Here is a 15407-nt window from a genome sequence, read left to right on the forward strand (position 1 = left end):
AGGGGGCTGGGGCACATGACTTACGAGGTGAGGCTGAGGGAACTGGGGTTATTTAGTCTGCAGAAGAGAAGAGTGAGGGGGGATTTGATAGCAGCCTTCAACTACCTGAAGAGGATGGTGCTCAGCTGTTCTCAGTGGTGGCAGATGACAGAACAAGGAGCAATGGTCTCAAGTTGGTGGCAGGGGGGGTTAGGTTGGATATTAGGAAACACTATTTCACTAGGAGGGTGGTGAAGCACTGGAATGGGTTACCTAGGGAGGTGGTAGAATCTCCATCCTTAGAGGCCCGGCTTCACAAAGCCCTGGCTGGGATGATTTAGTTGGGGATTGGTCCTGCTTTGAGCAGGGGATTGGACTAGTGACCTCCTGAGGTCTCTTCCAATCCTAATCTTCTATGATTCTATGAAATATGGTCAGTGATGAAGAATCTCCCACCCTTGGTCAATTGTTCCAGTGGTTAATTGCTCTCACGGTTAAAAACGTGCGCCTTATTTCCAGTCGGAATGTGTCGAGCTTCAACTTCCAGCCGTTGGATCGTGTTCAACCTTTCTCTGCTAGACTGATGGGTACCTTATCAAATATTTGTTCCCCAAGTAGGTACTCACAGACTGTGATCAAGTTGCCCCTTAATCTTCTCTTTGATAGAACTCCTTGTGTCTTTCACTATAAGGCAGGTTTTCTTATCCCGTAAATCATTCTTGTGGCTCTTCTCTGAACCCTCTCCAATATATCAATCTCCTGCTTGAAGGAAAGTTTCTGTGTCATGAATCCAGGGCTCTGAGGTCACTTTTATGGTCTGTCTCGCTGTGTTGGTGGCATTCATGCTGGGAAGCTCATCTGCTCTGTGTAATTCTGCTTCTGCCTTCGGTACGCTTGAGTCATTAGAATTACCGCCAATCACAGCCTTTGTTATCCGAGCCCCTAGGGCAGGGATGGGCAAACTTTTTGGTCCGAGGGCCACATCTGGGAATAGAAATCGTATGGCGGGCCTTGAATGCTCACAAAATTGTGGTTGGGGTGTGGGAGGGGATGAAGGCTCTGGTTGGGGCTGAGGGCTCTGGGGTGGGGCCAGAAATGAGGCGTTCAGGGTGTGGGAGAGGGCTCTGGGCTGGGACAGGGAAGTGGAGTGCGGGTTGGGGGTGGTGAGGGCACTGGCTAGGGGTGCAGGCTCTGGGGTGGGGCTGGGGATGAGGAGTTTGGGGGGCAGGAGGGTGCTCTGGCCTGGGATTGAGGGGTTTGGAGGGCGGGAGGAGGATCAAGGCTAGGGCAGGGGGTTGGGGGGTGGGGAGAGGCTCAGGGGTGCAAGCTCATGGTGGTGCTTACCCCACGTGGCTCCTAGAAGCAGCGGCATGTCTCTACTCCAGCTCCTACGTGGAGATACAGCCAGGTGCCTCTGTGCACTGCCCCGTCCACAGGTACCGCCCCTGCAGCTCATAATGGTCATGGTTTGCGGCCAATGGGAGCTGCAGGGGTGGCGCTTGAGACGGGGGCAGTGTGCATAGTGGAGACCCCTGGCTGCCCTTATGTGTAGGAGCTCAAGGGGGGCCATGCCGCTGCTTCAGGAGCCACGTGGCACAGCCCCCAACCCTGCTCCCCAGCTGGAGAGCCGGAGCAGGGCAAGCCCCAGGCTCCACTTCCCAGCGGGAGCTTGAGGGCCAGATTAAAATGGCTGGTGGGGTGGATCTGGCCTGCGGGCGGTAGTTTGCCCACCCCTGCCCTAGGGGCGCTGCTCTCTGCTGTGGAGTACAAAAGAAATGGATGATGGGGTGCAGGCAGTCTGTACTTTGGCCTGTTCAATCCACTGCAGAGGGCCATGGGTCGCTGGTCCCCTGGGCGTGATCATGTTGCTCTCTAATGGCCGGTGCTAGGGACTGTCATCATCTGTTACTGACTCTAGGTTTGGGGGCTATGTAAGAAAAAGCCCCAAATATTGGGTCTGTCCCTATAAAATTGGGACATCTGGTCACCCTACTCTGGACGCCCCATAATACAAATGAAAAGAACGGTGCTCATGTCCTCTCTAGAGAAGGGGTTATCGCAGCTGGGCCTGCCGAGGCTGGGAGTGAATGGACCTGGGGCAGGGTATTTGCTGTCACACCCTTGCACAGACAGCAGGGTGCCATTTCCTGTGTGAGGCGGGGAGGCCTGGCTGCTGGAAGTGGGGTTGGAAGTGATGGAGGCTGCAGGGCCAAAGAACTTGCTGCTCCATTGCCAAACCTGGACTCCAATTTCCTCCGTTTTCAGCTGCCCCTGAACCTCAGGGAGGGTGAAAGTAGAAATAGGGACTTACCGGTACGGGGCTGGGTTGGAGTCGGTTCTGGCCCCTGGAAGAGGTAGGGATCGGGGGGGAGGTCACACTGGGGTACCAGTGACAGCTGGAGGCTCCAGCAGCAGTTTAAAGGGCTCGGCCACTGCTACTGCCCCGGGCCCTTTAAACCACTGCTGGAGCCCCCGGCTGCCGCTGCTACCCCAGGGCTCCGCCGGCCAGCAGCTCCAAGGGCTATTTAAAGGGCCCACGACCAAGAGGCAAACGGGGGAGTCCCGGGCCCTTTTTACAAATAGCCCTAGGAGGCCTGTCACCTACTCCAGGCTCTGGGGGCTATTTAGGGCCCCAGGAACCCCCTGCTTCTTACCACGCTGGCGGACCTTAAATAAGCTGCCGGAGCGCCTGGGGTAGCAGCAGCAACGGACTCCAGCAGCTACTTTAAAACAGGGCCCAGGGCATAAGAGCAGCAGACCCAGCCCTTTAAATAACCCCTGAGCCTGCCACACTTCCATGGCCCCAGCCAGCAGGGCTTTAGTGGGCAATTACGGGCCTGGGGCTCAGCCGCTCGCTAGTTCGTTTGGAAAAGAGATCTATAAAAGCATGACTGGTGTGGGAAAGTAAATAACGAAGGTTATTTATTCCTTCTCAAGACAAACACAGAATAGGGGTCAACCAAATGAAAATAAAGTCCATTCAGGTTTAAAACAACAAACAAAAGGAATGTAGTTTTCCTCAACACAAATGCACACAACCGGTGACTCCCTGCCTAGAGGGATGTTGTGAAAGCCAAGACCAAAAAGGTCAAGAAAAAACGAGAATAAGTCCTGGAAGACAGGTCCATTCAAGCATTAGCCAGGATGGTCGGAATGGGGTCCCTGAGCCCTTGTGCGCAGAAAGCAAGGAAAGGCGAAAGGGGATGGACACTGTCATTACCGTCTGTTCATTTCTTCTGGGCATCTGGCAGGCCACTGCTGGAGAACAGGACGTCGGCAAATGATCTTTTGCTCTGGACCCAGTAATGGCTGTTCTTACAGTTCTGTGACTTTGCCTTTCCCAGGGATGCCTGTGGCCACCAGATGGAGAGGACGGCGGTGAAAACAAAAGAGGTGCTGAAGGACTTTCCATCTCACACTACAGGACTTGGAGGGTGGGGGGTGACCCTACCGCCACCTGGCCCCAGGCAGTGAGCATGACGTGTGGCCAAAAGCCTCAGGAAGCCCTTGGGGGAGGCCGCAGTGCGGGCTACATGGTGCGCAGCCATAAAAAAAACCCTTGAGTTTTGGAGATCGAAGGGCACAGACCATGGGGGACCCAGGTCCTCTTCTGCGCCCATGCTGGCCCCTTGCTCTCCGGCCCTCCTACTGCCTGAGAGCTCTGGATGATCCCCCGTGTGCTGCAGATCATACGGGGAGGGGGCACGTCACCCAGCAGGGAGCTTAGGCTCTTGGCCTGCCCTCTCCTGTAGCCCGAGTAGCCCCTTCGCCCATGGCCATCCAGTCAGAGGAGAGCCTGCAGTGGGGTTGTAGGAGCACTCTGGCCAAGCAAGGAGAGGAGTGGTCGGCTTCTCCTCTCTGTGGCCATCCTCTGCTGATCGGGGACCTGGGGGACTCCCTACACTTTGGCAGCATTGTCTGTTGCGCTCACCGTCAGCCTCCATCGGGGTGAGCGGGAGTTTGATCACTGGAACACAGCTAGGACAATGTCGAGCACAGCCTTTCTCCAGACAGGCCTCGTCCCTCCTACTGGCCCCTGGAAAGAAGCCTACAGATGTTTCAGGAGCTGAGGCTGGGTCTCCCCCGGGGTCTTGTGTCTGAGGACATGGCCCCCCTTCGACGCTCAGCTGGCTCAGGCAAAGATGTCACGAAGGCGGAGTCAGCCCACGGAGCTGAGGCCTGGATTAATAGCCGTTGGCAGGGCAGTGGGAGGCAGGGCAGTGGGAGGGAACTTGGCTATGCTGCTGCTACTCTCTGTGGGCCAGAGTCTCTCCTGTGTCAGACCTTCGCTCAGCACTGGACTTTGGAGTGGGTCTGGCCCCATGGTCAGTGCGCTGGTCTGTGCCAGCCCTGAAGCAAGTTAGAGCAGCCAAGGGGCTGCTTTAACTTTTGCCACTGGTATATGGTCCTTTAAGAGCCACTGCACAACTTCTGCCACGGGGATTCTCCATCAGCCAGGATCCAGCTGAGGGGCTCGGGTGAAAACCAGGGGCTGTGTGTCCTGTGGATAAACAGGGCGTGCCATCTTCAGCGCCACCAGTCCAGTACTGTGCGGGCCTGGACTCACTGCCATAGATGGGACAGTGCAGAACTAGAGGGCTCAGACAAAGGAGATGGGATGATCCAGGACCTGGAGATGCTCTGCTATGAAAAGTTTTGATGAGGTCAACTGTGTTACCTTAGAGAGAGGATGAATGAGAGGGGACTGAATAGTCTAGAGAAGGGAGATTGGGGGCTTCCATTCCCCCAGTCTCATAACACAAGAACAAAGGACAGGCATTGACACAGGAAGATGGGAAATCTCAAACATTTTCACGCAGCATGTGATCGGCCTGTGGAACTCACTGCCACAAGATGTCACTGATGCCCAGAACTCAAAAAGATTCCCAGGGGGATTGGTCAGGATCTGGGCAACAGGACTATCCAGAGCAGCAGTGCGGGCTCTGGGGGGGAGTTTAGGTGTGGGAGGGGGTGCGGGCTCCGGCCGAGTGGTGCTTACCTCAGGCGGCTCCTGAAAGCGACAGGCACGTCTCTCTGGTAGTGGATCCTAGGCAGGGGTGGCGGGGGTCTCTGTGCACTGCCCGCAGGCACCACCCCCGCAGCTCCCACTGGCTGCAGTTCCTGGCCAATGGGAGCTGTAGAGTTGCTGCTCGAGGCGGGAGCTGTGCACGGAGACCCCCTGCCTCTCAGGGGCCACAGGGATGTGGCGTGGAGCCTGCCTTAGCCCACTGGCCGCTGGACTTTTAGCACCTAAAATCTCCAGGTTTGGCTTCAGTAGCCTCTGGGAGATAGAGCAGGGGGAGAAGTTGAGAGAGGGAGGGGGAGGAGTTGATCAGTGAGGCCCGCAGACCCCCTAGAATACCCTCAGGGACCCCCAAGGATCCACGGACCCCAGTTTGAGCAACGCTGCTCCAGAGTGATCACTGATCTCTGACTGTTAGAGCCCGGGGTGGGACCATGGGGGCCGACTGTCCCACAGCCACTGCTGTGTGGTGGTTACAGCTTCCCTGGCTGCACCTGGTGCTGGCCACTGTCAGAGACAGAACACTGGGCTAGATGGGTCTGATCCTGCCTGGCATCCCTGTGTGGCACTGGTCTCCACCCCAGAATTTTGAATCCCTCCCTCTGTGCCGTGCCATCTTCATGTGAGTGTCTCCTCCTCTTGCCTTGGCTGCTGTAGGACCCTGGAGTTTCTGATGAGACATCTGGTTCACATGGCTTCCTTCAGCTCCCAGACCAACATGCACGCCAGGAACCTGGCCATCGTCTGGGCGCCCAACCTGCTCAGGTGAGAGTCAGCAGAGGGAGCCGGGCGAGCCAGGGACGCCTGTTGCTTTGGTCAAGCTGGGCAGGCTGAGGCAGTGTCAGAGGCAGGGAGGAGCGTTCCTGGGTGAAGGGGACTAGCCTCGGTGCCATAGAGCCTGTTGCTGGGAGGGATGGGGATGGAGTGTGACACCAGCCTGGAGAGACAGAGAGATGGGGAGGGAGTGAGGCCGGAGAGAACAGATAGGGACAGGAGAAGGGTGTGGGAAGGGGAGAGGAAACCATTTTAACAGGACATCCCCATCTTGCCACATTCTCCCCAAACACCCAGGCAAGTTGCTCTGTGCTCCTCTGCCCACACGCGTGGGGTCCCCTCTAGCAGCACGCTAGCCTCAACCCAAAGCCAAAGGGTGCCCCCCCTGCTTGGAATCTCTGCCCGCGGCTGGGAACGAGCAGAGTGTGAGGGAAAGAGGTGGGCTGGGTCCCAGCAGCGTTCGCCTTCTCAGCCACGCCTCCCCCATCCCTCCCCTCCAGATCTAAGGACATCGAGGCCTCTGGGTTCAATGGCACGGCTGCCTTCATGGAGGTGCGGGTGCAGTCCATCGTCGTGGAGTTCATCCTCAATCATGTGGAGCAGCTCTTCAGAGATGCCCCTCTCTGTGGTAAGTCCTTTGGTGCCCTGACCTGGTGCTAAGCCCAGTAGCTCTGGGGGCTCTGCATCACCCAGGTCACCTGCCCTGTGCAGAGGTGATGGGCAGGCCCTGCCAGACCTGGCTGTGCACCACAGGGCCAGCGCAGCCCTTCCCCAGGGTGCAAGAGGAGCCATGGAGAGAGTGCCCAGGAAGGGCTGCGGTCACTGGGGCTGGAGTCCTGGTTGCGGTGATGTGTGACGTGCCTGTCCTGCCACCACTCGGAGAACACAGGCCCAGCCTGGGATGTCATAGAATCATAGAATCTCAGGGTTGGAAGGGACCCCAGGAGGTAACTAGTCCAACTCGCTGCTCAAAGCAGGACATCCCAAATATCCCGCAGGGCTTTTTCAAGCCTGGACCTTAAAACCTCCGAAGAAAGGAGATTACCACCACCTCTCTGGACAACATTACCAATGTGCTTCACCACCCTCCTAGTGAAATAGTGTTCCAATAGCTATACTAGACTCCCCACTGCATTGCCAATTTGGAGACTATCGTCTTGTTCTTGTTCATCTGCGACCATGAGAAACAGTCTAGCATCCAGCCTCTTATGAACTCCCTTCAGAGTGGACAGCAGCGGATCAATCCCCTAACTTCTTCTGTTCTGCGACATAACAACAGTCCTCACGCCTTCCTGTATCATGCTGTCCAGCCCTACATAATTTATAGATTGCCTCCCTTGGACTCTTCTAATTTTTCACATTTTCTTGTTGACGTATCAGTGAGCCTCACAGTGAATAGCGGGGAAGCCATTCCCTTGATTGCTGGCATTCGCCCTAACAGCCACTGCGTAGCCTTCTTGGCACAAGGGACTGTTAATATATCAGTTCTCGATCCACTGTAACCTAGGTCCTCTTGAGAATGTGCAGCTTCGGTCCAGTTGTAGCAGTGCATAGAGATTTCCATCCTAAACTCTGTCTTCGCTGTGGGATCCGGGCCTTAGTTCTCTTAGTGAGGTCTGTCTACATGCAGCTAAGCCTTGGGTTAGCAGACTCGAGTTCGCAGGCCTGGGTTTGTTAATCTAGGGTTTGAGTGGCTACACTCTGTAACCCCAGGTTAGGAAGGTGGGGGAACCTGGGTCCCGATTGGGGCTCTAGGCTACACTGCAAGCGGGTAGGCTTGAATCTCCACGTCCTGAGCATTTGTAGTCTGGAAGATGGGAGGCGGGGGTAGTCTTGAGCTCACAACCTTGGCCTTACGTTGTCATGATGACATCCTAAGATACTTCTGTGACCTCTTCACCTTGGTGTAGAGCCCTCCTGTCTTTAATGGAGCTGAGGCAGGCTTTATAGCCATTGTACAGTTGGAAACTGAGGCCAGGGGCTTCTGCCACGAGGAGGGAATTGAAGCCCTTTTCCCGACGCCGTAGGCGCTAGACTAGCCGCCGCTTCCAGCCGGGCTTGGTGGCAAGGCATTTGCTTCTTGTGCAGGTGCTTCCTCGCGACGATGGCTAATCTGGGGGCGGAGGGACAGCTGAACCCACCCTGCCCAACACAACGTGGGGGCCACATGAAGACTGTCAAAGCCCGGGGCTCCTCTCCAGGTGGGGCTGAGCCATTCCCCGAGCTCAGCCTGGCTGTGCTGCGGAAAGCGTTCCTGCCCTTTGCAGCACCTGCCTGCCAAAGCCCGACAGGAGTTAGTGAGGTACGCAGCATGCACAGCCCCCCGGGAGCACCCTCCCATGGGCAGATCAGGGTTTGGGACTCTGCCCTCCCCACCCCCGTGCTGCTGGCACAGGCCGCCTGCCTGGGATTGAGAAGGAACTGGACCATTGCTTGGGCTCAGGCAGCGTCTCAGGGTATCAGCGTACGGAGCGGAGTCTCAGAGCACTTGCATTGGCCCGGCCGTGCTCCCGCTGCAGTCAGTGGTGAAACACCCAGCACCTGCAAAGGGAGCCGAGTATGGCCAGGGCAAGCACCCATGGGTGTCACCGCACCTTGGGTGCCAAGAGAGGGTGACTGCTGTTAATGTGCCCAGCGATACCCTGATCGGCCCCCAGCTTTAGGGGTGGGGAAACCCTCCCCATCCATGGGGACACAGAAGCAGGGACCTGGGCGATTTTACTCAGTTCTCACCAGCCCCCTGAGCCTGGCTTTATCTTTCTGTCTCTCATCTTCTCCCCTCTGCCCTGGTGGGCATGGCAAGTATCAGCCTCCTCATCTCTTCTGGTTCTGGCCCATCAGCCTCTTGAAGCAAATTGGAGGGATCCCAGAAGATCCACTGAAGTACGAGACCATTGTAATGTGTTACTAGTATAACACCAGCTGCCTAGAGGCCCCCAACAATATCAGGATCCCATCATGGCAGGTGCTGCGTAGACACATAGTGAGACAGTCCCTGACCCAAAGAGTTTGCTGTCTGAATAGACAGGTCAAAGTGGGAGGGGAAACTGAGGCACAGGACAGGGCAGTGACTTGCCCAAAGTCACCCAGTGAGATCAGTGGCAGAGCTGGGAATAGAACGCTGGTCTCCAAGAGTCTCAGCTGAGTGCTCTTGCCACTGGACCACACTGCCTCTGAGCTCATGGTGGTGTTGCCCCTTTAGCCCGAGGGGGTTGCCAATATTCAGGGTCTTGTGGGGCTGTTTCCGATAAGAGGAGAGATCGGTGCTATGAGGCAAGGATATTCTTTGCTGGAATCATGTTTGTTTATAGACCACGTCCACAGACTCCTGCTGCAGGAGAAACAACCAACAGCAGGGAGTTTCCTTGCTCAGAAATCCCCATGTCTGCCCCTCCAGCAGCTCTGTGCCCAAGAAGCCCTGCCTCTCTGCTTCCTCCCGATATCACACTCACAACTGCTTCTCCTGGCTTTTTTGCCTTCAACACTCACCACCTGCAGCCATTATCCTCAGCCCCACTAGCCACCTGGATTAGCCCTGGCCTGGCCGTGCGGCTTAGTGCCTGGCTGGTCGCTCCCTTTGTCTCTAGCTGGTTTTACTCCCTTAAGGAGCTGGGAGGCTCCTTCTCCTGAGCCTGACGGTGGGCTCTTGGCTCTCATTGGCTGTGACTGTCTTTGGACCCGAGACTCCCTGCTGGCAGCCGCTGGCACCCACTCCTAGCCCCGAGAGCGCCAGCTGAATCATCTGGGTGTTTGTTTCCCCATCCTAGGAAGTGACCGTGAGAATCTCCGGAAATCTCTCCTCCTGTCCGGCTTGGGGTTGCCAGGAGTCCACCCCGACAGCCAGACCATGTCCTACAACTTGCCCGCCATGCTGAACCAGGGAGACGGACCGCCACAGATCCGTCCCTACCACACCATCATCGAGCTCAACGACCACAAGTACGGGCCCCATCCCTCCCCTCCCTTCTCCATCTGGGCTTTACCAGCTGCCTGGGTTTAATCCCCAGTGACCCGGGTGCAGATTAGTCCCCGGGAGCAGGGGTTGGAATGAGGAAATGCACCAAGCGCTAGACGCTTTCACACATCATCTGTGCTCTAATGCACCTGATTCCCCAGGGGGATGGTCCCTGACCATGTATAGACTGGGGCACGCGGGAGGAGAAATGGAAATCACAGGTCCGTGCCTACTGGGCAAATAGCTGGCGAATTGACCAGCTCTGCCTGTAGACAAGTAGCACTAATAGGCTCCATTCACTAGAGGGCGACAGTGGATATACCCACGCATGTGCCCAGGCACACACCGTGACAGGGTCAGAGATACACAAGAGCTGGACTAACACAGCCCACAAGGGAGTGCATGCAGAGCACCCGCACAGACCATGATGGAGAGTCCTGATGTGTCCCACCCCACAGGGCCCACACCACACAGACACGGGCTCCCTCTGCACTGGAGCCCCCTGCCTGTGGGTGCCGTTCTAACCTCTGCCATTCTTCACAGAAGAAAAGGCTCCTTGAAGGTAAAGAAATGGAGGTCGATCTTCAACCTGGGCAGATCCAGCAATGACTCCAAACGCAAGCTGGCCAAGGCAGAGGAGAAAGGTACGGGGTGGGGAGGAAGAGAACCGAGGGAGGAAATGGCAGGCTAGAAGAATGGAGAATGAGGGGTTAATTGGGTCTGGCTTTCTGGGGGCTCTTCCCTTCCTTGCTGGATCTGTTCACGCTCCCCATGCAACTGCTGGACTTTCCACGAGGGCCTTTCCCATGATGACTGGCCTCTGCTAACAGGAATAGCTCTGCCTGGAACTCGGAGTGTCCATCCCACAGGAAATCCCCACATTTTGGAATCTCCTTCTGTCCGAACAAAAAGCTGAAATTTCAAAATTCCCCACAAACCAAAATGTCTGGGGAAAAAATGGTTTGGAAATATCCAAGTGGTTCTTTCTCATAAGGTGAAAGTGCTTGTTTCAGTGTTATAATAATGCAATGCAATGCAATGCAATACAATATGACGCAATAGAATGAAATGAAATGCAATAGAATGCAATGCAATGCAATACAATACAATATGATGCAATAGAATGCAATGCAATACAATGCAATAGAATACAATACAATGCAATAGAATACAATACGATGCAATAGAATGAAATGAAATGCAATAGAATTCAATGCAATGCAATTAAAATGATAAAGTCTAAAGTAACATTTTGATATTTTTTCATCCAACACTTGGAGGAAATCGATATGGTCCCCAGAGTTTGTATGTGTGCATGGCGGGGTAGGGGAGGGTGTCTCCTTTGCAAAGTTCTTGGTCTGTGAGGTGCAGTGGGGAGCGGGGGTCCAGGCTGGGTCCCATTTTACCGCCTCCCCCATTCAGTGCAGCAATCCCTACTTTGGCTGCTTCTGCAGCTGCTTCTACTAGCTGGCGTCTCAGGCCAGGTCTACGCTTAAAAACTAGATTGACCCAGCTACGTCGTTCAGGGCTGTGAAAAATTTTGCACTCTGAGTGCTGGAGTTAGGTCGACCTGACCCCCAGTGTAGCCCTAGCTATCGCCTCCCAGAAAAGTGGGTTAACTACAGCGACGGAAAACCCCTTCTGTGGGAGGAAGCATCCATGCTATGGCACCACGGCGGCACAGCCGCTGTGCCTCTGTAGCGGCTGTAGTGTGGACCTGCCCTGAGAGTTTTCCATTTACTGTAAAAAGCAACGAAGAGTCCTGGGGCACCTTATAGACTAACAGATGTATTGGAGCGTGAGCTTTTGTGGGTGAATACCCGCTTCGTCCAACGCATGTAATGGAAATGTCCAGAGGCAGGTATAAATATACAGGTCAGAATCAGTCTGGAGATAACGAGGTTAGTTCAATCCAGGAGGATGAAGCCCTCTTCTAGCAGTTGAGGTGTGAACACCAAGGAAGGAGAAACCCTCATCCTCCCTGATTGAACTAACCTCGTTATCTCCAGACTTGATTCTGGCCTGCATATTTATAACTGCCTCTGGAAATTTCCATTACATTTCTGACGAAGTGGGTATTCGCCCACGAAAGCTCATGCTCCAATACGTCTGTTAGTCTTTGAGGTGCCCCAGGACTCTCCGTTGCTTTTTACAGATCCAGACTAACACGGCTCCCCCTCTGATACTTTCCATTCTCTGAAGGACGTTTGCTCCTGTTCAGCTGTGTACTGTGTTTCTTTTGCAGAGGACAAATCCGTTAAAATGAGCTTGCGGCCAGCCAAAAGCATGGACTCCCTTAGCTCTGTGCCGGACGCTAACGATGGTAGGTGGAGAAATCCTGGGGCGTTGTAAAAATGTGGGGCTGGAAGGGACCTTGGGAGGCCATCTAGCCCATCCCCCAGTGCTAAGGCATAAGTCAGTTTCCCCAGACCACCCCTTATGGGTAGGGACCTACCAACTTCACGGTCCATTTTGGTCAATTTCATGGGGGGCTGCATAGGGCACCAAAATGCCTAGGGATGGCCCTGCCAGGAGCCCAGCTCTGAAGGCAGAGCCATCGCCACCAGCAGCGCAGAGGTAAGGACGGCCTGGTAGGGTATTGCCACCCTTACTTCTGCGCTGCTGCCTGCAGAGCTGGGCTCTCAGCCAGCAGCCACCACTCTCTGGCCGCCCAGCTCTGAAGGCAGCGCAGAGGTAAGGGTGGCAGTACCGCGATCCCCTGAAATAACCTTGCAACCCTCCTGCAACTCCCTTTTGGGTCAGGCCCCCCAATTTGAGAAATGCTGGTCTCCCCCGTGAAATCTGTATCGTATAGGGTAAAAGCACACGAAAGACCAGTTTTCATGGTGGGGAGACCAGATTTCATGGTCTGTGACTCGTTTTTCATGGCCATGAATTTGGTAGGGCCTCTACTTACGGGTGTTTGTCTATCTCCCCTCTGTGGTCCAGTAAGGACACCCACTGTCTCGCTTCTGGTTCCCTGGGAGTCATCCCTCTTGGGCAGAGAGGCGCAGTCCTCTCCCTCCTGACCAGGGTATTTCCAGTCTGCACGGCTCCCCACCTACACATCGTGAATTCCCCAGGACAGTCAGACTGCCTAAGCTGAGCTTCTTTACTTTTCTCCTCAGAGACAGTAAACAACATAATTGCCACAGTTAAGCTACCACACAGCAAGTATGTTTATTCTTAAGGGAAAAGCATTACAAAGAAAGGTATTAAAAACAATCACAGAACCTACCCGCATGCAGGCTAATAGCCAGAGATCCCTCCAAGTCCAGCAAGGGCTCTGGCTGGAACAGTTCATCAAACTCAGCCAGGGGTTTTCCCCTGGCTACAAGTTCATAATTCCTTTTGCTCAAAACAAGAACCCCATGAATCTGAGTTCCTCCTTTATGCCATTTAGGCCTTTTGATCCTGGGAATAGGTCATTTGTAGACAAAGTTCCCCTCCCCAGGGCGAAATTTCCAAAGGTCGGATCTGGAGGTGGGTATTTGCCTTCCCCTCCTCCCAAGTATTGCCTAGGAAACCTACATAACGAACAGCTCACTTCTCTCAGAGCCCATTGTTTTCAAGAGTCCCTTGAAGCTCGTAACAAGGTTTACAGGAGCCAGGGCTCTAGCCAATGCCGTACAATCCCACTGACACCTAAACGTGCATGTTTAATACAACCAGCGCCTAAGACACTGAAATGTGAGTCGATCCGGTTGAACATCGTTCAGTGAGGGTTGTCCAAACTATTGCCAGAAATTGCACTGCCTGCCGCGGTCTAACCAGTTCTTGGGGATCTCATGTAGTGAAGGTTGCCAATTTGGGTTGGACGTATTCCTGGAGGTTTCATCACATGACATAACTCCAGGACAATCCTAGAAAGTTGGCAACCCTAGCTATAGCCTTTGCTTCTCTCCCCATTTCGGTTCAGTCCTCTTGAGGTGGTCAAATCGAGACCTGGGGCCTGATCCCCATTGGCATTACGCCCCTTTACACGGTTGCCTTCCAGGGTAAATCAGTCACACTCACTTGAAGGCCCCTTCGGCTCTGCTGGAGTGATGCGAAGGGGCCGCAGTGTAACTGAGAATCGGGTCCCCTCTGTAATCTGGTGCAAATCCATTCCTTTCCCCCAGTGGTGCAGCTGCTCACACCTGGTCTGAATCTGGCATCTGGCTTTGTGGGAGGACAGCCTGGTGGCTTCCTGGTGCCCCTGAGTTTAGCGATTGCTGCTGGACTTCCCTCTGTCTGCCTTGACATGCTCCTCAGGCTCATCCTGGCCTGGCAGGGACCAACTGCAGACCATCCCCCTTTCTTCCCCCCAAGTCTTTCATGTGGAACTGCAGGCTACAGAGACAAGGCTCTAGCTTCAGATCAAGAGGGAGCATTGCATGTTGGGACTTGTTGTCTCTGTGGGCAGCCCTTGTGTGCCGCGTAAGGCCCTGGAACATTGCGGATATTTTTTGGCACACGTGCGGCAGCGTCAGTCACGGGTGATGTACCGCGTTTCCCAGAATGCGGTCGGCACAAGGTCACTGCTGCGTGAACTGAGCCCCTCCACCCCCCGCCCCCGAACAGCTGCTGTGGTCTGACACTGCTGCGTGCTACAAGTGGCACCGAGACTGGTGGGCACGGATGCTCGCATTCCATGTGCTGGCGGCTCTGGCTGCAGTGCTGCTTCTCCTGCTGCAATGAATCTTGGGGAAATGGCGGTATTGAGCTAATGTCCTGATTCCCATGCAGACACTGGGATTTTCACCGGGGCTCAGCGACGCGGAGCAGGGCAGCTGCAGTGTCTTGCCTTGGTGCCCCTCTGTTTGGGCACCCACCCTATTTGTGAATGTGGGGCAGGGTGAGTGCGTTATTCGCCTCTCAAGTCTCTGATCTGTCTCCCTCTTTGCATCTAGACAATGCCAGGCTGGGCAGGAAGAGATCACAGAAACAGGCCCCACAGCGCCGCGAGAGTTTCGACAGCCCTTCCTCCCGGGAGGAGAGCTTTCTGGAGTCGGATGAGTACCCTGACGGAAAATTCCAGGGCGAGGAGGGGCAGCAAACATTCGAGTCCGAGAGCGAAGCCAGCGCCAAATCAGAGCCCACGACCCCCAAGGCCGGCCGGGCCTCACTGGTGGGGAGTGCCCCGCAGGGCCGCTCGCCCATGACTGCGCGGAACCGGGCAGAGAAGTGCGCTGGGGTCCATATCTCCGTCCCCTTCTCAGTCACTGTTCCCTTCCACATCACCTCCAACATCTCCCTGTCCCGCCTGACCCGGGGGCTGGAGTGCCCGGCTCTGAGCTATAGCACCTTAGACAAGGAGGCTCTGGAGAGGTCGTCCAAGGAGCTAGAAGCAGAGGACGGGCTGGGGGCTAAGACCCCCCTCCCCAAGGAAGATCACGTGGGTAAGCAGCTGGTTTGATTTTGGGTCTGTTTCACAGGCGTGGTCTATGTTCAGGGGAGGGTCCTGTCGTGTCCCATCCCGCCACCATCCCTAGCTCTGCCATGCACCTGTTAGGTGACTTTGGCCCAGTCACTCCCAGATGCTCAAAGGTGTTTAGGTACTTAACACCCATTGGTGTTTGAAGATCTGGGTCTTAATGCTGAATTTCCAAAGGTAGATACAGCATGAGACGGGGAGTCAGGAGACCCAGCCTGAAGTCCTGGCCCTATTGAAATCCCAACTCTCCTGAGGACCAG

The 15407-nt window shown here is 55.1% G+C and overlaps 1 protein-coding gene across 3 annotated transcripts in view; it reads left to right on the top strand.

The window, feature by feature from the left end:
• The window catches only part of ARHGAP30 (Rho GTPase activating protein 30), a 48303-nt gene that overhangs the window by 17789 nt on the left and 15107 nt on the right, over nucleotides 1–15407 (top strand). The window contains exons 4-10 of one of the 3 annotated variants that reach the window (XM_075071122.1): nucleotides 3343–3397; nucleotides 5653–5767; nucleotides 6277–6404; nucleotides 9544–9715; nucleotides 10275–10375; nucleotides 11977–12054; nucleotides 14624–15112. In XM_075071122.1, coding sequence (XP_074927223.1) covers nucleotides 3343–3397; nucleotides 5653–5767; nucleotides 6277–6404; nucleotides 9544–9715; nucleotides 10275–10375; nucleotides 11977–12054; nucleotides 14624–15112 — 1138 coding nt within the window. Of the gene's footprint in view, nucleotides 1–3342; nucleotides 3398–5652; nucleotides 5768–6276; nucleotides 6405–9543; nucleotides 9716–10274; nucleotides 10376–11976; nucleotides 12055–14623; nucleotides 15113–15407 lie in introns of those variants that run through there. The other 2 variants (XM_032781284.2, XM_075071121.1) reach the window with 2 other exon arrangements.

This window comes from Chelonoidis abingdonii, chromosome 11 (assembly GCF_003597395.2).
Source record: "Chelonoidis abingdonii isolate Lonesome George chromosome 11, CheloAbing_2.0, whole genome shotgun sequence".
Taxonomy (NCBI): domain Eukaryota; kingdom Metazoa; phylum Chordata; order Testudines; family Testudinidae; genus Chelonoidis; species Chelonoidis abingdonii.